This window comes from Xenopus tropicalis, chromosome 10 (genome assembly GCF_000004195.4).
Source record: "Xenopus tropicalis strain Nigerian chromosome 10, UCB_Xtro_10.0, whole genome shotgun sequence".
Lineage (NCBI taxonomy): Eukaryota > Metazoa > Chordata > Amphibia > Anura > Pipidae > Xenopus > Xenopus tropicalis.
The window spans coordinates 16349192-16375063 of record NC_030686.2 but is presented as its reverse complement, the minus strand read 5'-3'; the positions used below and the strand labels follow the sequence as shown (position 1 = coordinate 16375063).

Sequence of the window (25872 nt, the reverse complement as noted above, 5' to 3'; positions counted from 1 at the left end):
GAATACAACAGTTAAACTCATTTATCAGCACAATCATAGTTCTTCCTATGCAGTCTTCTCTGCCCCAGTCTCTCCTCTTCACTCTCATTAACAGTGTCCTAATTAGCAGGCTGCAATGAGAGTGCTAAGAGTGAGTTACACATTCCCATATCTGACCTTGGATCCTCACACTTCCATCAGCAGCAGGGGGGGGAACGGAACGTGTGAGGTCCATGGAAGGTTGGATGAGATCCTGCTCCTCACACCTCCATCCCCCTTATGACATGGTGATACAGTAACCAGTTTAATAAAGAAGAAGAAATGATGCTGTGCATTCAGGGATGTTTTTAGCTCTGTTTTTAAAATTTTGACAGTGGTATTAAGGCATTAAGGCACACAGACTTGTGGAGGTAATGTATGTAGAAAATAACAATTTTGCCTAATGAAAGAAAATATAATTCTAAGTAACTTTTCAATGTACATTAATTAAATATTTTCAGCTGTACTGTAAATGTAATTGCTACTGACATCAGTATCTTTCTATGCCTTTCTGTTCTCTTCTTTGGTGGTTCAGTAGAATTCAGCTGACTTACAGACCTTTACAGAAGCATCATGGAAAATTGAGTTGTGACTGGAGATTACTTCTTCTACAATGTTGCACTAAAAGTGCAAAAAGGGACAGGCACATAGTGCTTTAGTTGCAACTTAGAATGGAAGTTGTAGGTAGCTGTAGTGTGAGAAAGCTCAAAAACATAACAAATATTCACCTCTTGACTTTATAAGCAGAATAACAACAGCATCTGTAGTGGGAAGAAAAGCCTTTGGAAAGGGTCTGTGGCTGTGGGATAGCAGGTATTGTAGGGAGAGATGGTGCCTATAGTAGCAGTGGGATAATAGCCTCTGGAAATCTTTATTATTGGGATTAGTCTTTGCAGGTGAAGCAATCAGTTTTTCTATATTTGTCTTTTTCTGGAAAGGGATGGTGCCTATAGTAGCAGTGGGGGGATAATAGCCTCTGGGAAGGGACTGGGGCTGTGGGATAGCAGGTATAGTAGGGAGAGATGGTGCCTATAGTAACAGTGGGATAATAGCCTCTGGGAAGGGACTGGGGCTGTGGGATAGCAGGATAGTAGGGAGAGATGGTGCCTATAGTAGCAGTGGGATAATAGCCTCTGGGAAGGGACTGGGGCTGTGGGATAGCAGGTATAGTAGGGAGAGATGGTGCCTATAGTAGCAGTGGGGGGATAATAGCCTCTGGGAAGGGACTGGAGCTGTGGGATAGCAGGTATAGTAGGGAGAGATGGTGCCTATAGTAGCAGTGGGGGGATAATAACCTCTGGGAAGGGACTGGGGCTGTGGGATAGCAGGTATAGTAGGGAGAGATGGTGCCTATAGTAGCAGTGGGATAATAGCCTCTGGAAATCTTTATTGGTTTCTGTATTACATGCGGTGGGTGAAGGGCAGGCTTTGATGTAGGGAGCTCCCATCTGTCTGTGTCACTTTGGCAGGGATGTGGCTGGTTACATATGAGCACAAAGTGGAATTGATTTCCAGGCAAGTCTTGTGCTCTTTCCCCAGACACCCTCACTCCCTCTCCAAGACCTACAGGTTCCTACTTGGTAAAAAGACTGAGGCAGTGACATTCCAGCAGATTGTGACTGCAGGTAGTTTGTGCTTGTGTGTGTGCGTGTGGGGGGGGGGAGTGTTGGGAGATTTAGGGCGACAATAAATAAATAAAAATAAAGATATACATACATACAATGAGTCCTGAGTTTGACTGAAAGGGTAAAAACTCAACTGCTGTGCTCGTACTGGAGTTTAGGTGCTAGCCAATTGCGGATAGTGGAATGGTTACTGTGTGGATAGTGTGTATAACAAGGCATGGGGGTGTCAGTTGCAGAGAGTAAACTATGGAATAGTGTGTATAGTAAGGCAAATGTGTTCCCTTCCCTGTTGCTCTAGAGCCTCCAGGTTATCGGGCAATTCTGTAATGTCCCTGTATCAGAGCGCTGTCACTAACCTGTACTTAATAACTCTCCCACCCAGTAGCCGGAATGCTATTTCCACTAGCCCACGGATGTGCATTATATGTAAAACAGAGACTGGGAGTCCCACACAGAGCAATGCCTGCAGCACAAGCTCCATTTAATCCCGCGCAGCAGAATATACAGCACTTTAATTGGATTTTCAGCTTGCCTTGCTTTCTCATTACTTGCAGACAAATGCATTTTGCCAATGGTTTGGGAATGGGTTTGTGAAATGAGGAGCTAACGGCACCTCATTTTCTAGCAGGTCAACAGGTCTTCCGAATATAAAGAACCCAGAAATCCCTTTGAATAGTGGCCAGGCAATTTGCTCCGGCAGATAAAAGCCACCAGGCGTGGTGTGTGGGATTCTGAAAGGCAGATGGATTGCAATCTGCTGGCTACAGATGTGCCCAGAAAGTTGCCCCCGCATTTGTGTATTGATCTATTTAACTGGTTTTGTGCTTTAGGTACAGTGCCCTGTTTATAATATTTACTGTATATATAGTGTGTGTCTTATCCCGGAATCCCTCATACTGCTTCATCTACACACTGCCTGTAATCCATATTGCCTCATTTACACTGCCTATACTCATTACTTTCTCATATACACTGCCTATACTCATTACTGTCTCATATACACTGTCTATACTCATTACTGTCTCATATACACTGTCTGTAATCCAAATAGTCTAATATACTCTGCCAATACTCATTACTGCCTCATATACTGTACACTGCCTGTAATCCATATTGCCTCATATACACTGCCTATACTCATTAATGTCTCATGCACACTGCCTGTAATCTGTATTGTCTAATATACACTGCTAATACTCATTACTGTCTCATGCACACTGCCTGTAATCCGTATAGTTTCATATACATTGTCTATACTCATTACTGTCTCATATACACTGTCTGTAATCCAAATAGTCTAATATACGCTGCCAATACTCATTACTGTCTTATATACTGTACACTGCCTGTAATCCGTATTGTCTCATATACACTGCCTATAATCATTACTGTCTCATATTCACTGCCTGCAATCAATATTGTCTCATATACATTGTCTATGCTCATTACTGTCTTATATACACTGTCTGTAATCCATATTAGGGCTGATTCACTAAAGTGCATTAAAACGTGTGCTATTTATAGCATGCAATAAAAATTTTATCGCGTCTAAATTTTCGCCACTTAACGCACGATTCACTATAAGCATACTTGCGCTAATTTACGCGCGATATTGCATGCGGCATTTACCGCATGTGTGCTAATTAACGCCTATTATTATGTGCGCTAATAGTAGTCACATAAATGGTAGCATATAAATAGTAGCCACATATAAATAGTGCATATAAATAGTAGCATATAAATAGTAGCCACATATAAATAGTGCATATAAATAGTAGCATATAAATAGTAGCCACATATAAATAGTGCATATAAATAGTAGCCACATATAAATAGTGCATATAAATAGTAGCCACATATAAATAGTAGCCACATATAAATAGTAGCCACAGCTCTAACTACACAGTGGTTGGCACAGGATATGGTGCTTAAAGGGTTACACACGATAAATGTAAACAAGGCACCTGGGCCAGATGGAATACACCCTCGGGTACTGAGAGAGCTAGGGGCAGAATTACAGTGGCCCTTGTTTCTGATATTCTCAGACTCGCTTTCATCAGGTATGGTACCTAGGGATTGGAAGAAGGCGAATGTCATTCCTATATTTAAAAAGGGAGTAAGATCTCAGCCTGGCAATTATAGGCCTGTAAGTCTGACATCTGTGGTGGGCAAGTTATTTGAAAGCTTAAGGGATCACATACAAAATTATGTAGTGGAGAATGCCATTATGAGCAGTAATCAGCATGGCTTTATGAAGGACAGGTCATGTCAGACCAATTTAATTGCTTTTTATGATGTGGTAAGTAAGAAGCTGGACAGTGGGGATGCAGTAGATATAATCTATTTGGATTTTGCCAAAGCATTTGATACCGTTCCCCACAAACGACTGTTTTCTAAGCTAAGGTCTATTGGTCTTAGTGAAGTCGTTTGCACATGGATAGAAAACTGGCTACAGGATCGGGTACAGAGGGGGGTTGTTAATGGTACATTCTCTACTTGGAATAAGGTCCTCAGTGGGGTCCCTCAGGGTTCTGTACTGGGTCCACTTTTGTTTAATTTGTTCATAAATGACTTAGGGGAGGGTATTATGAGTAATGTATCAGTGTTTGCAGATGACACAAAACTCTGCAGACCAGTCAATTCTATCCAGGATGTGACATCCCTGCAGCAGGATCTTGACCAACTGGCAACCTGGGCAGCTAAATGGCAGATGAGATTTAATGTGGATAAATGTAAGGTCATGCACCTGGGATGTAAAAACATGCAAGCCCCGTATACCCTTAATGGGACTGCACTAGGCAAATCCATAATGGAGAAGGACCTTGGAGTCCTTGTAGATAATAAACTTGGCTGTAGCAAGCAATGCCAGGCAGCAGCTGCAAGGGCAAACAAGGTTTTGAGCTGTATTAAAAGGGGTATAGATTCACGGGAGGAGGGGGTTATTCTTCCCCTTTACAGAGCGCTGGTAAGGCCCCATCTAGAATATGCTGTTCAGTTTTGGTCTCCAGTGCTCAAACGGGACATTATTGAGTTAGAGAGGGTCCAGAGAAGGGCAACTAAGCTGGTAAAGGGTATGGAAAGTCGCAGTTATGAAGAAAGACTGGCCAAGTTGGGTCTGTTTACACTGGAGAAGAGGCGCTTAAGAGGTGACATGATAACTATGTATAAATATATAAAGGGATCATATAATAACCTCTCTAATGTTTTATTTACCAGTAGGTCCTTCCAACGGACACGAGGGCACACACTTCGTTTAGAAGAAGGGAGGTTCCATTTAAATATTCGGAAAGGATTTTTTACAGTGAGAGCTGTGAAGTTGTGGAATTCCCTCCCCGAATCAGTCGTGCTGGCTGATACATTATATAACTTTAAGAAGGGGCTGGATGGATTCTTAGCAAGTGAGGGAATACAGGGGTATGGGAGATAGCTCTTAGTACAAGTTGATCCAGGGACTGGTCCGATTGCCATCTTGGAGTCAGGAAGGAATTTTTTCCCCTCTGCGGCAAATTAGAGAGGCTTCAGAGGGTTTTTTTGCCTTCCTCTGGATCAACTAGTAGTTAGGCAGGTTATATATAGGCATTATGGTTGAACTTGATGGACGTATGTCTTTTTTCAACCCAACTTACTATGTTACTATGTTACATATAAATATATATATATATAGTAGCATATTAATAGTAGCCACATATAAATAGTAGCCACATATAAATAGTAGCCACATATAAATAGTAGCCACATACAAATAGTGCATATAAATAGTAGCCACATATAAATAGTAGCCACATATAAATAGTGCATATAAATAGTAGCATATAAATATTTATATGCTACTATTTATATGCACTATTTATATGTGGCTACTATTTATATGTAGCTACTATTTATATGTGGCTACTATTTATATGCACTATTTATATGTGGCTACTATTTATATGTGGCTACTATTTATATGTGGCTACTATTTATATGTGGCTACTATTTATATGTGGCTACTATTTATATGCACTATTTATATGTGGCTACTATTTATATGTGGCTACTATTTATATGTGGCTACTATTTATATGTGGCTACTATTTATATGTGGCTACTATTTATATATGGCTACTATTTATATGTGGCTACTATTTATATGCACTATTTGTATGTGGCTACTATTTATATGTGGCTACTATTTATATGTGGCTACTATTTATATGTGGCTACTATTAATATGCTACTATATATATGCGGCAAACTGGAGGCTGCATCACTCTGGGGCCAACACAGACTTGAATAAATAACACTGCAAAGTCCATATTTTATTGCCAAAAGCTCATTAACTGTACTTTTCTATAATTACCGCCTGCCTCAAGTAGATGTTATTTTCGCATAGTCTAATGCGATATTCAGCGCGTCTAAGTGTTTGTGAATCATGCGTTAGTATTCTTTTCTGCGCGCTAATTAACGCATGCGTTAACATTACCGCATGTGGTTGCACGCAAATTAACGCATGCGATAATACTTATAATATAATAATTGTCGCGCCTTTTTTAATGCAAAAAAGCGTGCAATAAAAATTAACGCACTTTAGTGAATCAACCCTATTATCTCATATGCACTGCCTGTAATCCATATTGTCTAATATACTCTGCCAATACTCATTACTGTCTGATATACACTGCCTGTAATCCGTATTGTCTCAAATACACTGCCTATACTCATTACTGTCTCATATACGCTGCCTGTAATCAATATTGTCCCATATACACTACCTATACTCATTACAGTGTCATATACACTGTCTGTTATCCATATTGCCTCATATACATTGCCCATAATCCATATTGCCTCATATACACTGCCTATACTCATTACTGTCTCATATATGCTGCCTGTTTTCAATATTGCCTCATATACACTGCCTGTAATCCATATTGCCTTATATACACTGCCTATACTCATTACTGTCTCATATACACTGCCTGTAATTAATATTATCTTATATACACTGCCTGCAATCCTTATTTCTCATATACACTGCATGTAATCCATATTGCCTCATATACACTGCATGTAATCCATATTGCCTCATATACAATGCCTGTAATCCATATTGTCTCATATATATTCCACCAGTACTCCATGGTGCCCTACTACATTTTACAAATGGTTTATGGTTGGATTTGATCTATCACATCCCCTGATCCTTCTGCTTCAGTGCAGCTGTATGGGAGATGTACCTGTTGTATTGTATTGCACCCCCTGGAAGTACTCAGGGCAGGGTCTGGCCACCATCTGTCCAGCTGCAGTGCGAGGCCAACAAGTGCCGATCATATCAATGGAAGCGTTACAGGCGAGACCTGTAGGAGAAAAGGAGACAGTCTCATTTATTGTATCTGTGGAATATCAAATGCAATTGTTAGAAAGCAAGTGTAAACTAAGTCTTCCAAGCACTATGGGCAGTCTCCCAGTCTGTACAACCCTACTCAACTCAGGTCCAACAGGATAGCGCTATTTATTAAACCAATTAGAAACAACCTGATACCTGATTGGTTTATCCCAAGATTCCACCTGCTGAAGCCTTGTAATGTCTCATTCACATTAAAGTTTAGGTCATGTAAAGCCCCATCATGGATTTCTCTCTAATACTGAAGTTACATACTTGTAGAACAGGACTGCTGCATGGATGTGTATGTATGTATGATCTGAGCATGTATGTGAATGTATATATGCTGATCTGGGGTGCAAGAGCCAGGTACGGGCCCAGATGATAAACAGCTGGAGAATATGAAGGTAATGTCTTTTGTAGCACAGGGCTGCTGCCATGGGGAAGCACGCTATCTAATATCAGTATTAAGGGAAATACAGTATACTGTATGCCCCAACATATTTGTCTGTCTTTAGAGTCAAGAAGGACTCGTGGATTCTCACCTGTAACATTAGAATTGTGCTGCAGGGTTTCACATTGGTCCTGGAGAGAGGTGAGGGCAAAACTGATCCCAGCAGTGATAACCTAGGAAAATAACAAGAGGGTCAGTGTGTGGCTGGACATAGCCATTAATAAACTGTTAATTGACAAAGGTCTTTAATTCTGGAGGGAATCAGATGGCAGTATATGGGCCATAAGCTATAGAATTCCCCTATTTCATTCTGGAACCCTTAATTATGATATGATATTTATACCTGCCTCCCTTATCATCTTCCAACTAGTTGTGCCATTGTAAGACACTTCCTCTGATCACTATCATCTATCTATCTATCTATCTATCTATCTATCTATCTATCTATCTATCTATCTATCATCTATCTATCTATCTATCTATCTATCTATCATCTATCTATCTATCTATCTATCTATCTATCATCTATCTATCTATCTATCTATCTATTTATCATCTATCTATCTATCTATTCATCTATCTATCTATCAATCTATCTATCTATCTATCTATCTATCTATCTATCTATCTATCTATCTATCTATCTATCATCTATCCATCTATTATCTAGCTATTTATCTATCTATCTATATCTATCTATCTATCTATTGATCTATCTATCTATCTATCTATCTATCTATCTATTCATCTATCTATCCATCTATTATCTATCTATCTATCTATCTATCTATCATCTATCTATCTATCTATCTATCTATCTATCTATCATCTATCTATCTATCTATAACATAAGCACAAGGAAATATACAAGCATTAAAAATTAATTAAAACTCTCACCCCCAACATTTGCAAATCAAAAGTCAAGGAATTTTAGGCCATGAGCTTGATGAGCCCTGGATGTGTCCCCATCAATCTGAAACCCCACCCATATTCTGGTGAGCCCCCACCACTCTTGGGGGGGGGTCCACGGACTGTCCTGGAAAAATTTGTACTAGAGGAGTTTGCAATATGTATGAAGGTGTGCAAAAGCATGCTCATTTTTTAAGCACTTGCGTTGGGGGTCTGGCTGCACTGTGCAAGCGCAGTACTGGAGGGGGCAAGACACACTTGGCACAAGACAGCCCTCTCTGAATGAGTTGGGGGTAGGAAGTCTACATGACTGCCCCGTCTGCCCCTCATGAATACAGATCTCCTGAATATAGGCAATTCTTCTAAGTGCAAGGCACAAAGTCAAAAAAACTTAATCTCGTAGGAGAACTAAACCCCCATAAACTTAATTTTTAATTTATAAATTTTTGAAACAGGGCCCCTTTCCCAACTGCATTGCTGGCATTGTGTAAGAGTCCAGAGCCTGTCTCTCTGAGAGAGTGGTGCCAGTTATTTCAGGCTGGCAGATACTGACGAATGGGAGAATGATCAGTGGCCCCCAATCTGGTTTTGGCTTCCAGCGCCTATGATCCTGGCTGACACAATGCCATGAAGTCAGACAATGGATATATTTGCCAAACCTGCTACATTTAGAGAGCATGTACCTGGACTTGTATACACTGCCAGTGATGCAGTTGGGGACAGGGGGTCCAGTGTGTGTGTGTGTGGAGGGGGACTATAGATTAAAAATGAAGGTTGGGGATTTAATTCTCCTTTATGTTATGCCTCTCACAGGCCCATTTGCCCCTCCCAATATTATATATAGTGACATTAGACCCAGCAATTGAATAAATATTGAATCCCCAATTTACATCCCTAGGGACACCCACCTCTGAGTTATTGCTTAGATTTCTTCTGCTGCTCATATACATATAAGCCTGCCCAAATGAGATCCCTACCTGAACAATCCATCAAAAACCACTTATACAGTCCTTCCTGCCTTGATTACAGTGACTATTTATACTTCTTCAGCCCCCTCCTTACCAGATGCTGAGAGGGTGCCCTTCACTATCTGTGAGAGGGTGCAGAGTACCAGTCTCTCCATCGGTAAGAAAGGCAAGGAAAAAAAACCCACAATAACAAAAGTATAATTTCTACATAGTTGATTGAAGCAGCTCAGATGCTTCCACAGAAGGTGACAATTGCGGTGGGGAGAATCTAAACAGTCGCACAGGGAGCGCGAGATGAAGGGAATAAACACAATGAGATGCAGCAGGTTTGACAGCAAATTGCCGGTGTGGTGTTTCCAAACAAATAATTTTCAGGGAATTAATGGCAAGCGCATTGTTATAGGGTGTCTATAGGCAGGAGGCGCCTGGAGAACTGAAACTGCTGAAGACACAATGCATTCATCTGATTCCCTGTTATTATCCCCAATCATATAGTTACCCTAAAAGTACAAATCTTAAGCATTATATAACATGTTATATCTATCTTATATTTATCTATTATATTCTCCTTTTCTCCTCTTCCTTGTAGATTGTAAGCTCCTAAAGGACATGCACCTCTTTCTAACTGTGTATTGTACTGGTCACCTCTTTGCAAGCAAACATCTCATTGGTTTCTGTAGGTTACTAGACCAGCCTCAAAGCATGTTTCATCTCATAACCCCCTTGCTAAGTTGCCCACTTAGTACCCATTTGTTTTATACCATTTATTAATCATCTCATTACCACAATACTATAACCGAGCTCTCAGATATTTGTTATATTGGATACCTAGCCCAGAAGTTGGATGCTTAACTGAAGACAGGTCTTCAATATATTTTGATAACCCTCCCCCCCACACTTGCAATGCGCTCTACATAATTTTGATGTAATAACCCTCATTTTGTCCCCAATGAATCATTTAATATTGTTTAGCTGTGGGCACAGCTTCCCTTTTGTTATCACAGTTGAAGGTACCATTTATGGGCAGTAGAGGGATCTGGTGTTTCTGGTGTTGCTCAGTTCGAGGTTTTTGGCCACTCCTCCTGTAACACCCTGTTACTGATTGTCCACACCCAGTTAGATCGACCCCAGTTCTCAGCTAAGCCCCAGTTGCTTCCAGAAAATCCAGTTGGGGTGACCAGGGATGCTGTAAAGAATAGTGGAGCCCCATATGCTTACATAGCCATGTCCCCAATCTGCTTAAAATCATTGTTTGATAGGGAGCCCTACTCCTTTTGTGGCTGTTTAAGCCACCGGATGCAGCTGGGTCCCTGACAGTCCCCCACTACTGGCAGACCCGAGGCTGCTTTGCTTATAGTTTCAGTGCAAAGGACTCACAGCATGACTGGGTGGCTTGCAGCAGGAGGGTGTAACCCAATAATACATTAAATATATCAGAATGTATAAGGGAAACAGACACGCTGCATTGCAATTTTTCTTTGTCTCATTACATAAGATACTGAGTGCTGTGCAATTTTGTATTCTAGTGTCTAATTATATCCTACAGCTCTGAGTCTTGTCATTACGGTTGCTCTGCTTGCTGCTGCTTTGCTTTCCCCTGTGTTCTCTGACACTAATGGCTTATATTGGGATTCAGAGGGTCAAAATATTACCCAAGTTGTGACATCCATTTCCATTACTCCATTAGGCCGTATTTGTGGCTCTAATTGAGCTTGCAGACAACAGGATGACAGTGTCCGTATAATATTCCAAATCATCTCTGGAAATGCATGGTGCCACCTTGTAGGGACACGTCCTGTGCTAGCCCCACAACGAGACAGTACTTAGTATGGAGCAGAATGCATGATACGGAATAAGATATGGAACATTTCCATCAAATGTAAAAATGACCAAGCTAAACTGAGGGCCCAAATGCATGACCCTGATCTTTGAGCTGGGGGACTGGGTAGAACCATTTGAGAACAGATGGGCACATAATTATCTTGTGCTGTCCTTGGCATAGCCTCATAGCCCTCTGTTTTATGCTTTCCTTGGTATAGCCTTGTTTTACACTTTTTGTGCATTCCTTTACATAACCTTATACATTTTGTGCTCTTCTTTGCATAGTTTTATGTGTTTCGCACACTCCCTGGCATAGCCTTATCTGTTTCATGCTTTCCTTGATATAGCCTAGCTTTACTTATTTCAGGCTCGCCTTAATATAGCCTTATGCATTTTGTACTCCCCTTGACTCTCCTTAATATAGCCTCATGCATTTTGTGTTCTCTTCGGCATAGACTTGCATTTCATCTCCTTTGGCATAACCTTATACATATTGTGCTCCCCTTGGCATAGCTTCATGCATTCTGTGCTCTCCTTTGGCATAGTCTTATACATTTGGTGCTTCTCTTAGCATAGCCTTATGCATTGTATGCTCTTCTTTGGCATAGCCTTACACATTTTGTGCTCCCTTTGGCACATCCTTATGCATTTTGTGCATTTTTGTCCCACAGGGAGATTTAGTTGCTGCGATTTTTAAAAAGCGAGCTCCAGCGAGAAGTCGCTGGTTTTGTCTCTACATAGAGAAGAATATAAATCGCCAGTACCTAAACCGATGATACTACTTGAAATCGCTTATGGCTCCGAATTGCTATGAGACCCTTTTTCAAGTGATTTTACAAAGATAGCATTGTCATTCAAAACTATTGGAATCGCTGAAAATAAAATCCACTGAATGTGAAGTCGCTGTGATTTCTCCATTACACTGAATGTCATTTCTAATTGTGGGCGTGGGAATATGATACCTGGATTTGTGGGGAATAGAATCGCTCCGTTGTTGAAATCTCTAGTAATCGTTTCTTAGGAAAAGACAAGCGACTTGTCGCTGGAACTCGCTTTTTAAAAATTAGCGACTAAATCTCCCCGTGGAACATTAGTGCTTTTCTTGGCACTTAAGTTTTGTGTGCACAGATCATTGTCTGCATAAACCCACTTATACATACGACTGGAAGATGCCATGAAATGTTGTGTGCATAAGCTGTAAGTGTCTAATGAAGGTAAGAGAGAAAGAGATGGAAATGTATAATAACCACAATGAAAAGCCTTTTCTGAATCACCTCTTTATACTGCGCTCTTCCCAGTCATATCTACTGCGGCAGAAATTACCCCCTCACATTTCCGGAGTGCTTTGCGGCCTCCACCTCCCCATTTCCCTGCTGTTGTGCCGTGTGTGAGGCTTCAAGTTAGTACAGAATCCATTGTTCCTATTTGCTAATTCAATTTAACCCCTGCAGTGCTGCCAGGCATATAAAAGAAAGCACACAGTGCGTGTCTGGAAGCCCTGTCCTAAATCACAATATATTGCAGCTTGGGGTGTGTGTGTATGTCAAGGCATGAGACAGGTGCATAATGAGCCTATTAGTAACATATTCCTGCATTTAATTACGCATCCCTAGCACTTAGCTAATCAGGAAGGATTTGTGTAGCCCCTGCAAGTCAGTTATGGAGCAGATGCTGCTTTATGCACAAACCAGCACATTCAGCAGATCATTACCTTTCTTGTTTAACCTCAGGTTGCTGAAATCTTGCATTGAAGCAAGACAGTGGTACTTTAACCCCCCCAGTACGTGTGGTTTAAAGGAGAATGCAAGTCAAAGTTTAAAAAGCATACTGCCCAATAGTCCTGGCAGGCAGCCATCTCTAAAAAGGTATTCTCCCTTCCTTTCCCTCCTTGCTTCATACTGCACATGTGTTTCATTCCCTCCCCCCTCCCCTCTGCCAGATCCGCTTCTGATTGGCTGGTGGGCATGTGTAGCTCAGAACAGGAGACAGGATGAAGTTACACACATGCTCAGAGAATAGGAAGGCTGCCGCTGGCACCTACAGGAAGGCGAGAGAGATTTCAGTGATGTCACTGTAGGCTTCACACTGCTGTAGGCTGCCAGCACCATATGTCAGATTAGCAGGCAGGGATCTGGGAATTTATATATGCAGTAAGTACTTAAAAAGAATGCCTTTACACTTACTTTTAATTTATATTAACCTTTCATTGTCCTTTAATATAGTGCCCCATAGTGGGGTGAGCTGAAATGCCACAGGCATAGAATGTATAGGCTACTTCTGTGGCGGCCTTATGGCACCTTAAACAGAAGGAAAATATTAGGCGCCCCCTGTGGTTTTAATCGCTTGCCTGAAACTCCCGGCTGCTGCTCCTGTTAGGAGAAAACTGCACTAGCCGTAGGCAGGGCCGGGACTAGGGGTAGGCAGAAGAGGCAGCTGCCTATGGCACAACGATTGAGGGGCACCAGGCAGGAACCTCTCCTGCCTACCCCTAGTGCTACTTTGTCATTGCCTCCGCCGCTTGTCATTAGCGATCTAATCGCACCGCCCCCCCCTGCACCTCCTTCTGTGGGGGGCAGGGAGGTGCGCGGAGTTGGCTGACCGGGTTGCCTAGGGCGCCCGGTCAGCTTGGCTGGCCCCTAGCCATTGGGTTTCCACCTCACCACTTTAATACAGGCCACATATTGTATCCACATTCTGCATGGCTAATTAGCAATTCATTTAGATGAATGCAGCAGACTGTACTGATTCATGTGCAGCCATGCATCTAAACTAATTGCTAAGTAACCATGAAGGATGTGGATTCATATGTGGTCGGTATTAAAGGCGTGAAGTGGCAGCCCCAACCAGCCAGGGTGTATGTGAGACAGGGAAACCTCAGGAGTAGAGGAGGAGTGCGCTTCCCCAGTGTTACCTGCACCCAACCTGAACCCACAGTGGGCGCCCAAATTTCAACCCTGACCTAAGGGTAAAGGTTGTGGTTCAACCCACACATCACTAATAGGAAGACATCCCACAGTTTGCTAAAAGACTGTTAATTAAGGGAAAGCCATAAAACTCTATACTCCCTTGTACTAAGCATGATTCATCAGGAACAGCCCCTTTAGTTTGCTCATAGCCTATGCAATTCAGCAGGAACAGTCCAATTAGGAAAGCAATGTAAAGAAAAACTAAAAATATTGTTCCTATTTAACTTCATGGTCAGGGCCCGCCTCCCAAGGGCCCAAGTGGTCCCTCTCAGGCTAAGGCCTAACTATGATTTCTCATTCTTATGGTGACCCTGATTCTATTCTGCTGATTCAAAAAGGTTTGAGGCACCACCAAGCCTTGTTTGCTGCACCCCCCACCCCGATACAGAGAACTGGAAGCTGCAGATTGTTACTGGATCCTCAGTCTCATTCATAGGAATATTAATAACTCCTTTTCATCCACAGGTAGAAAGTCGCTAGCTGTGTGTTTGTGTCATAACCCTGTGTACAATGTGTCACCTTAGTGCTCCACTGATTGATGCACCCCTCCACGTCCCTTTAACTAGCAAACACAGACAGACTGGTAATGAATATATTTCTCTTCTCCCATTCCCAGCCTGACTGATAGGCCTGTCATTTGTATAGCACAGAGTCAGCCTGCCAGGGCTGCCATAAGCATTACGAGACAGGAGAGCTGACGAGGATGGGCGAGCAAATGCAAACGAGAAAAAGCTAATAATGAGATAAAAAAAAAATCTAAGGGGGGGTAAAGTTGGCACGTTCATATTGCTACAGGGGTGGGTGGGACATTGAGAAAAACAGATTTATAAAATATATTAATATAGGAAAATATAGAAATAGGCCTCGATTGATCACGTGGATAGAAAACTCAAGCAAAAAAACATGTCACCAGTCCCTGTTAGGCTGTGATGAAATGAGGAGACACTTTTCGCAAAGAGACCTAAAGGTACAATGAAGGAATTTAAAGTGTTCCCTGGCAGTCGGATTAATGGCCATGGGGCTGTAGGCTATTAAATAGTAACTGAGGGTTTCAGTGCACATACATTAAACTCTTACTTTGATATAGGCACATAATAACAGGGAAAATGTCTCTGTACAGGCTATGGGCAAACTTAGGGGGCTGCTTCTAATGAATTGTGCTTAGTTCAGGGGAATACCTATGCTCCCATAGTTTTATGGTATCTCTCTGTACAGGCTATGAGCAAACTTAGGGGGCTGTTCCTGCTGAATTGTGCTCAGAACAGAGGCATACCTATGCTGCCATAGTTTTATGGTATCTCTCTGTACAGGCTATGAGCAAACTTAGGGGGCTGTTCCTGCTGAATTGTGCTTAGTATGGGGGAATACTTATGCTGCCATAGTTTATGGTATCTCTCTGCACAGGGTATGGGCAAACTTAGGGGGCTGTTTCTGCTGAATTGTGCTTAGTATGGGGGAATACCTATGCTGCCATAGTTTATGGTATCTCTCTGCACAGGGTATGGGCTAACTTAGGGGGCTGTTTCTGCTGAATTGTGCTCAGTTCATGGGAATACCTATGCTGCCATAGTTTTATGGTATCTCTCTGCACAGGCTATGAGCAAACTTAGGAGGGTGTTCCTGCTGAATTGTACTTAGTACAGGGGAATATTTTTGTCTTCCTTCAAAGTTGTATCTCTCTGTACAGGTCATATAATGCCAAAAACTGCTGGCTATGCCATGTATCCTCTGCTGAATTATCACAGTCAAAGTCACAGGAGCTGCTTTATCAGTGTGTGTGCCAATCTAAGCAGCAAGGGTTAATCTCGGTCATAAACAACATGCATGGATACTTCATCTTATTCCAAATCTGTCAATCACTCCTATAGATGCACACGCATACACATAAAGGGCCCGTGACGTGAATCCTTGCGCTCTCATCAAGTCCGGTGACGCAAAAGAAGCACAAATTGCTTTTCTCTTTTATTGTCAGACAGAGATAAATGAGTATATATAAACTGTATGAATATGTATATGCTGTAACGGGGTGCTCTTATTATAGCAGGGAAGGTCCTGTAGGCACTATTTAACTTTAAATCCCAACACAGCTGTGAGCTTTCAGATGGAACTTGTAGTTCAACCACATGTACAGGGCCACAGCCCCCCTATATATTAGGGACCACCCACAGGCAGAATGTACAGTATATAATGTATATGTGACTGTGTATAGGCATATGTCTATGTGATTGCTGCAAAAACTGTATATAAAGGGGCCCTGGATTAGTGTTAGCTATTGCCACATAAAACCTGCAACTTGTGTTTATCGCTGCAAAAAGCTCACAATATGGATTCCATCACATAGCACAGCCAGGCTGTAATTACCTTAGGTACAGGGCACAATAGAATGAATCACAGTGGGTTTGACTCTGTGGCCGCCTCCGCATAAGAAACAACAATCTTTATAAAACACTTAACTTGTTCCCAAGTCCAGGGGCTGCTTATTTAGGTAACAGTGCCAGCGCCAATCCCTGTGTGTGTAGGACTAAGGGTTTTGTAAAGTTCTTTTATTCTTTCCCATATGAAGACCTACTAAAAGGGAATGGGGGGTGGGTAGAGAATATTTGTGTATCAGAAACAAAAGCCATGAATAACCCATGAAATAAACCATTATAAGACACAGGTGGAACCATTAATATCCTGTAAATTATATCCTTATAAATGGGGCTTGGCGATGTCATTTCTGTCACATGTCTCACTGAAACTTGTGTATTATAATAAATAATGTACCCCCTGTTGTAAACTATTAGAATATTAGAAGTCACCTTGTAGTTTTAAAAGTTTCAGGATTTTACCTTTTCTACGGCCATTTATCTCCTTGGTGACTTATAATGTCCTTATAATTTAAAATAGGGGGCACATTATTCAATATATAAACCATACTTAGTGAAGCCATTACCGGTGCAATGTAATTTAAATTGGGTCACATCAGAGGGGTTATGGTAATAAAGGTACAACATTTTCTACTGGTCTAGTAACCCCAAGCACCAACCAAAAAGAGACATCTGATTGGTTGCTATACGTTACTAGACCCAGGCAAACCTGCTACTTTTATTACATTACACTGAAATTGCATCAAGCTTATTAACAGACCTGGAGGGGAACTGACCTCTTCCTTTTATACATAGTGATTTAGTGCCATTGACTGGATATATATGTGAATTATTCCAACATTCAACAAAATGAAGAATAAACTGAATGAACTATTTTCACGGGCAGGGGGAACCCAGCATTTCATACACTTGAGTGATTCTGACACATAAATTGTAATTGTTTGTACATGTTCTTAGGTGTGAGTTATGTATTCCTGTAGGCAGCTATAAACAGCTTTTTGTCAGCGGAATATGCTGCCATAGTTGTAAAAGTCCTTACGGTGAAGACAGAGGGGGCGTTTTATCTGTTGGTGTTTGTCTGCAAGCTGCCTATAGGTGTTTTTATTCATGGTCCTGAGCCTGAAGATGTATTGATGCTACTGTTCTGGGCTTGGAAATGCCTAGAATCTCCAGTGGTGGTTCTCGGCCAGAGATGGCATCAGGTTGGTTGATGCTTTTTTCCACTTGAGGAAATGAGCTGCTAAGGGAAGCTTCCCTTCTGTCTTTACATCAAGCCATGGTGCAAAACACAGTTTTTGGTTGGAGACCCCCTATTAAGCTTTAGCCCAGCAATTTGGACTCAATTAGCTACAGCATTCCAGGAGCTCAGGTCTAGTCCAGGAGTCAAAATAGGCCCTAAAATTCCATATACACAGAGGCCCAAACAACCCCCACCATCCCAATAGTCTATGGCATCTTACAGAAGCAGCCCCTCTGGCATTTGCCAGAACCCATAGATTGATTGAGTTGAGTTGATCCTCAACTTTGAGCAGAAAAGAAATAATGGGATGGATGGGTGGCTTAGGACTGTTTCAACCGTACAGTTCCCAGAATCCCCTTTTAGAAGATATAGTTCCACTCTAGGTTAAAATCCATATTGGTACATGCTGGCATGCTAACTCCTTTACCCCTGCTCTAGCTGCCTGCTTTGCTGGCAGTTACCAGAAGGCTCAGGAGTCAGATACAGTGACTAGGCAGTATGCAGAGGATTCCGCAGCACTGTGGGCTTGAGCAATCAGCCTGCTGACAATCCCTTAAAAATTGGGCTCAGTGCCACGTAGAGAACACACAAGCTCCCATCTGGAAAGCCCTGGGTGTCTGCCAGCACCTACTGCATCTTAACAAGGCAGAGAGAGGGGGAGAGTCATCCACTCAAACCCCCAAGGGTCCTGGTGCAGATAAACAGAGTATTTTATCAGCTCTGTCCTCATTAAAGATAAAGCTAATTCTGTATTGCTGTAAATTGTGGGTGATATATATTTAATTAAGCCAATGTAACCAGCAGACTGTTCCGACTGCAGGCTTTTAAAAGTAAAAAAAAAAGAAAGCTAAGGACTTTCCCAGGGTGCACAGACACAAATGAGCTCTGGAAATATCAGTGCCTTTAAGATGGGGTTACTACTACTAATAAAATGCCAGCTCAACTCATGCGATTAGCAATGAGCCTACATTTACACGGGCATCGTATGGAACAAATAGTCCACAGACTACTTAGAGGGGGGGGGGGGGGGGTGTCACCTTTAAATTAAAGACAATTTGCAGTTGGTCTTAGTTGGTCAAAATATACAATTGATTTTGCCGAGTCACATGCCTGAAAGTTTGTGTTCTGTCCTAGCAAGTCATTTTAAGTAGGCATAATATTTCAATGATTTTTGTGTTCTGTTGCACAAACAGCAAAGTGTATTTATACCTGGGCAGAAAGCACTTACGTTATGTTGCAGCACATAGCCGAGGAAGCCTGTAATTACCCCAGCAGCACCACTAGATAAAGTGGCGCAGTTAAAATAAATATTGTGCCCCCCTTACTGTGTGTGAATAATGAGCACTTAACATTCTCCCTGAATCAGGCCACATCTTTATTTTATTGGGGAGAAGGAGAGTGTTATTCCCAAGAGCCAATCTATGTGCCGTTTATACTCTTTTATACTGCGTGCATGTAACCAAAACATGATGTAAAGGAGAACTGAACTGAGATCAGAGAGATACCTGGGGATGCTGGTAACAGCACTGAGGCTTTTAGGCTGGAAAGTCTTGTCCTCCTGTAGAGGCATCAGAAGACCATACAAGCTCTGATATTACATTATGCATAGTCCTGCAGGAACATCCCTTATATTTGCTCATAGCCTGTACATAAAAATACCATAAAACTATGGCAGCATAGGTATTCCCCTTTACTAAGCACAATTCAGCAGGAACAGCCACCCATTTTAAAGCGAAATTCCTAGATCAATTGTATCTGTCAGATTCTGTTGGATACGGCAGAATATTAGAGATCAATAGCACAAAGCTGTGTGTGTAAGCCGTATTTATGGAATGCTGTGCTATGGGCTGAGGGCAATCTCATTTAGCTAATCAGATCACGCCGTGTAATAGTAGCACTCTATCTGTTATGTCTGTGTAACCCATCAATCTACCTGAAGGAAACGCAGAAGATAAGGGATTGGCACCCAAATGAATAGGACTGACTGATACATTGGTTGAGGTGGAATAATAGTCTAACCATGGTTTGGGCTAGGGGCTCTGAGCTATAGATACTGGGAGTACATTTACCCAATCAATACTATCATATGCAACTTTTGACCTCAGCCCGTACCCTTGCAGACATATTTAGAGGAAGGATTAGAGGAGAAACTATACCTCTCCATACATTCAATTTCACAAAGAAACTTGGGAACCAGTGGCTCTTATCCAGGAAAAGTAAATTAACTGAAGAGAAATGAGCTTCCTTTGTACACAAAAAATGTTTATGGCATAAAATCACCCCACAGATTTTTGCCCCCACACTACTACCCAAATTATATTCTCCTTGGTGGAGCACAAAGATGCTCTATGTATCTCACACTGTCTATCTTTTAACTGCTAGAGAGTTCTATAACAGGAGCTACCTGTCACTGTCTTTAGTTCATTCATTTGTTCCCCAACTTCACTAAGGCTTGGGTTACCTCCAGGCTTCATCTTCATACTGAGGCCTCCTGCCTCAAGCTCTCTAGCTGCATCCACTCCCTCCATTGGATGAAGTCTATTGAGAGACGTGAGCCATTGCTCCTTCCCCTAAGATAGGGAACAGGTACTACCCATGCTACCCCTGGACCAACTGGTAAAACCCCACCCCTTCAGGGATTAGTTTACACTTCCTCACAATAGGGATAGTTAACTCCTTCATATCCTCTACACAAGCCTTATGGTTACATCTTACATTGACATTCATGACAATTCCATGCTTCCTAACTTGTGGAACAGTTTGGGGACGGCCCTTTCCTGTCACAGCAGAATAATGTTCCTATTCACAAAGACAGGTCCCTACAGAATGGGTTTGCTGAGATGGGAATGGAAGAACCCGGCTGCACAAAGGCCTGACCTCAACCCAACCCAACTGAACCCCTGTGGGATGAACTGTAACCCTCATTGTGAGCCTGATTCCTAACATCAGCACCCAACCTCACTAATGCTCTTGTGGCTGAATAGAAGCATATCCCTTCAACAATGTTGCAACATGAAGTGGGAACCTTCCCAGAAGAGTAGAGGAAAAGGGAGGACTAACCTCATAGCTATCCCCTTGGTTTGAGAGTGAGTTGTTGAACAGGCAGGTATCCCAATATGCTTGGTCATATAGGGAAGGTGAATGACCACATGTACAGAAGCCCATATGGCCACAGACTATAGTAATTGGCAGTTTCTAGGTACACGTAGGCCTATCTACTTTTCACCACAGCTCATAGGATCCTTGGACCATGGCCCCTCTCCTGTGAAATTTAGCTCAGAAAAGGCCTATCTCTGGGACAAGCTTTTAGATTAACACTGGCACTTTCCTATAAAAGCAGTATCAGTTTCACTTTAACAAGATTGTTAGTTGTCAGTTCATTGTGCTATATGGCTCTGAATTTATGGGCCTTTCTGTGCTAATAAACCAGGCACAGTTTTGGATGCAGAGATGACAGAACAGGCCATAAAATGAGTGATTTACATGTCTCACTCAGCTCCTTGAGAGAGGCTTATTGTTTTATTTTTTATTTTGTTATATGTACAGCTGGAGCCACAAAATGATCTGGTGGTTTAGTGTTGCTCCACTCAAGTACTGTTGCACCACAAATTCCCAGAACACAGGTCAAAAAGCATGATGGGTACTGTAGTTCAAGTGCAATTTTAAAGTCCACTTTTAGGGTGCACATCTTTCTGTCTCATCCATGGACTTAAGCTCCACCCACAAACCCGACATCAAAGGCCCTCTCTTACAACAGTTACTGTAGATGTAGACAGTGCTAAATGTAATAGTATTCATATAGATCTATGGAAATCAGAAAGGGCTGATGGAAAGTGTCCTTGGCTGGCGCCCACCATGGTATTGTCTGATACTAAATGGAAGTGTAGGCACCACTCCTACAGCCATAACATTTTCTTACAGCAGAAGGACAAGTGGCATTTCAAGACACACTAGGTTCTTTGGGCAATATCTCTGGCCTGCGCAGGGTTACTAATACTACTCCTACCAACTGAACCCCAACAGTCCCCCCTGTACTGAACTAAGCCCTTTTAAAGAAAATGATCTGCTTGCACAGAATTCTGCATTGGTCAGAACCTCAACTAGACCCTCCTACAACCTCTGGGTCTGCTATTATTATCCCCAGGCCCTTACCATAACTTGATATTGACTGATTCATTTAAACAGGAGCCACACTCAAATAGAAGGTGTTGAATATACACTTTATAAGCCACCCCAAACGTACCATAGACAATATTCACTTTCTTAGTATAGAGATATAATGGGCCAACTCTCCCATTACTTTGCCTTCTCTGCCAGACAAGCTCACATTGAACTATGTGCTTGCCCTCTGTTAATACACAGGTCAGACACAACAAGCACTAAACTGTTAATAAAAAGGCTCCCACAGAAGTTCCATAGAGGACTGGGGGTTAATGAGGGGTGGCTCTGGAGATTAGGGCTGTGATAGAATATACACAAGCAGCAGATGTTCCAGCGATTAAGAGGAATAATGCAAATTTGCGACGGGCAGCTGCAGCACGGCCTCCCACGTGTACAGCTCATGGATATGAAACCCCTGCTGACATATCATATCTCCCTATTATTATTTGCTGTATTTATAGCTGCTCCCTCATTTACCCTTTCACTCCCATCCAGCTTTGCATGTTTGGGTATAGCCTACTTCTAATATTGCTGTGGTTGGCATTTACCATAATTAAACATAGGAGGGAAGAGGTAGTTGCCATAGGTTGTATGTGCTTATGCCAGTAGGACTAGCCTTTCTGTTTATTAATGTTTCTTTTAGTATAGGAGAAGAATGTACAACCTCTGCTCCCAAGATCCTGCTAATGTTCTGGGAGTTATACGTCAGTGATTGGGTGACCTCAGCAGCATTAGGGGCTCCCATTCAAGGAACACCCAGAGGTATATATTAAAGTGCTATGGTTCCTACAGAAAACAAGTTGGCTACCTATTTAATAAACCCCCAATGACCTTCAAGTTTCTACAATATTGCTTAATTATACAGGGTGCTGCAGGTCCCAATAGGCTTGGGGGGGGTAACAACACCAAAGCCTTCCCCTCAGTGACTGCAGCATAAGGTTGTCACATGTCTTGAACCAGACAACTTGGTTTTTCAAGGGGATTACCGGTTCCATTGTAAAACTGGACAAAAATCCAGTTCACCTGATAGGGACTCCTGCCCTGTTCATAAAATCACCGTTCCATGTCATTACCCTGCTCATTTTTGACTGGGTTTTGACTAATAGCAAAGGTGCCAACCATGCACATTGTAAATGGCAGTGTAGAGGATTGGCAGGGACCAGCTTTTGCTTTCTAGACCTGAAGTTGATTAGTTACCAATCAGGGCATTGCTTTTATTTTCTAAATTGCAGAAGGCTAATCATATTGATTGGTTGCAGTGACTGCACTGGTGTAGGTTTAGCACCTATAAGGGTTGTGCATTAATTTTTATCGCACGCTTTTTTGCGGTAAAAAAGACGCAACAATTAGCACGCGATTCACTACAGTATTATCGAATGCGTTAATTAGCGCCCAGAAAAGAATACTAACGCATGATTCACAAACACTTAGACGCGCTAAATATTGCATTAGACTATGCGAAAATTAACACCTACTTGGGGTAGGCAGTAATTATAGAAAAGTACAGTTCATGAGCTTTTGGCAATAAAATATGGACTTTGCAGTGTTATTTATTCAAGTCTGTGTTGGCCCTAGAGTGATGCAGCCTCCAGGTTGCCGCATATAAATAGTGCATATAAATAGTAGCATATAAATAGTAGCCGCATATAAATAGTAGCCACATATAAATAGTAGCCACATATAAATAGTGCATATAAATAGTAGCATATAAATAGTGCATATAAATAGTGCATATAAATAGTAGCATATAAATAGTAGCCGCATATAAATAGTAGCCACATATAAATAGTGCATATAAATAGTAGCCACATATAAATAGTGCATATAAATAGTAGCATATAAATAGTGCATATAAATAGTAGCCACATATAAATAGTAGCCACATATAAATAGTGCATATAAATAGTGCATATAAATAGTAGCATATAAATAGTAGCCGCATATAAATAGTAGCATATAAATAGTAGCCGCATATAAATAGTAGCCACATATAAATAGTGCATATAAATAGTAGCCACATATAAATAGTAGCATATGAATAGTAGCCACATATAAATAGTGCATATAAATAGTAGCATATAAATATTTATATGTGGCTACTATTTATATGCTACTATTTATATGCACTATTTATATGCTACTATTTATATGCACTATTTATATGCGGCTACTATTTATATGCTACTATTTATATGCACTATTTATATGTGGCTACTATTTATATGTGGCTACTATTTATATGCTACTATTTATATGCACTATTTATATATATAGTAGCATATAAATAGTAGCCGCATATAAATAGTAGCCACATATAAATAGTGCATATAAATAGTAGCATATAAATAGTAGCATATAAATAGTGCATATAAATAGTAGCAAATAAATAGTAGCCACATATAAATAGTAGCCACATATAAATAGTGCATATAAATAGTAGCCACATATAAATAGTAGCATAGAAATAGTAGCCGCATATAAATAGTAGCCGCATATAAATAGTGCATATAAATAGTAGCATATAAATAGTAGCATATAAATAGTAGCCGCATATAAATAGTAGCATATAAATAGTAGCCACATATAAATAGTGCATATAAATAGTAGCCACATATAAATAGTAGCATATAAATAGTAGCCGCATATAAATAGTAGCATATAAATAGTAGCCACATATAAATAGTAGCCACATATAAATAGTGCATATAAATAGTAGCCACATATAAATAGTAGCATATAAATAGTAGCCGCATATAAATAGTAGCATATAAATAGTAGCCACATATAAATAGTGCATATAAATAGTAGCCACATATAAATAGTAGCATATAAATAGTAGCCACATATAAATAGTGCATATAAATAGTAGCATATAAATATTTATATGTGGCTACTATTTATATGCTACTATTTATATGCACTATTTATATGTGGCTATTATTTATATGCTACTATTTATATACACTATTTATATGTGGCTACTATTTATATGCTACTATTTATATGTGGCTATTATTTATATGCTACTATTTATATGCACTATTTATATGTGGCTATTATTTATATGCTACTATTTATATGCAGCGACTATTAGCGCACATAATAATAGGCATTAATTAGCGCGCATTAAGTATGCTTATAGTGAATCGTGCATTAAGTGGCAAAAAATTAGACGCGATAAAATTTTTATCGCACTTTAGTGAATCAGCCCTATAATATATAAATAAATCAGCTATTCAATATTTTAGCTCTGGCCCCTTTACTATTGCCATTGCATATTCAGAAAGGTGACACCCATGCCTAGCAGTTCATTTTGAAAGGACAAATAAAGGTTTACAGTGACAAGTATGGCATTTACCCCCCCCCCCCCACACTATGCTCAAAGCAAGGTCAGGCATAGGCAATGCAGTTTCAGAAAAACAGTGTAATTTTTAGCTTTCTTGCTTCCCAGGAATGTAAGTCCCATTACACCATCAAGTCAGGCATGTAGAGTAACTTGCTCAGCCCCTTTAGGCACACACAGAGCACAGCTCTTCCCATATATCCTCTGGCTATGTGCCTCAGGTCATGCCAGGCTTGATGCCAACACCTAGGGGCTTATGCACAAAGGTGGAGTAAAGTGAAAGCTGAGCAAGGAAGAATAATGGCAAAAAAACTGGGATAATTGCAGTTCATCTATTGTATTATCTATTGATATCTGTGAGCCCAGAGCTGGTAGGATGTGCAGAACTAGAGCCCTCCATTATTTATTTGTTATTATTGTTATGCTTTATTCATAACATTAGCATATCCAATAGCTAGCTTGACGGCAATAATCTTTTATCCTTCCATGTTGTACCTATGAATTAATATCTGCTAATATCCGCATGGCCATCACGTGTCATGGGCACGTTTAAGAGCTGAGGAAGAATCGAATATGAGGGGGCAGCTCATATGCATAACGACACTTGGAATGACGATAATGAGCTCTGAG

At 41.0% G+C, this 25872-nt stretch overlaps 1 protein-coding gene across 1 annotated transcript in view; it reads right to left on the bottom strand.

Moving 5' to 3' along the window:
- crhr1.2 (corticotropin releasing hormone receptor 1, gene 2) overlaps positions 1-25872 on the bottom strand; it is an 83139-nt gene that overhangs the window by 16972 nt on the left and 40295 nt on the right. The window contains exons 3-4 of the mRNA XM_031894705.1: positions 7557-7638; positions 6866-6985 (exon numbers count right to left, since the gene is read on the bottom strand). Of these exons, the coding sequence (XP_031750565.1) occupies positions 6866-6985; positions 7557-7638 (202 nt within the window). The remainder of the gene's footprint in view (positions 1-6865; positions 6986-7556; positions 7639-25872) is intronic.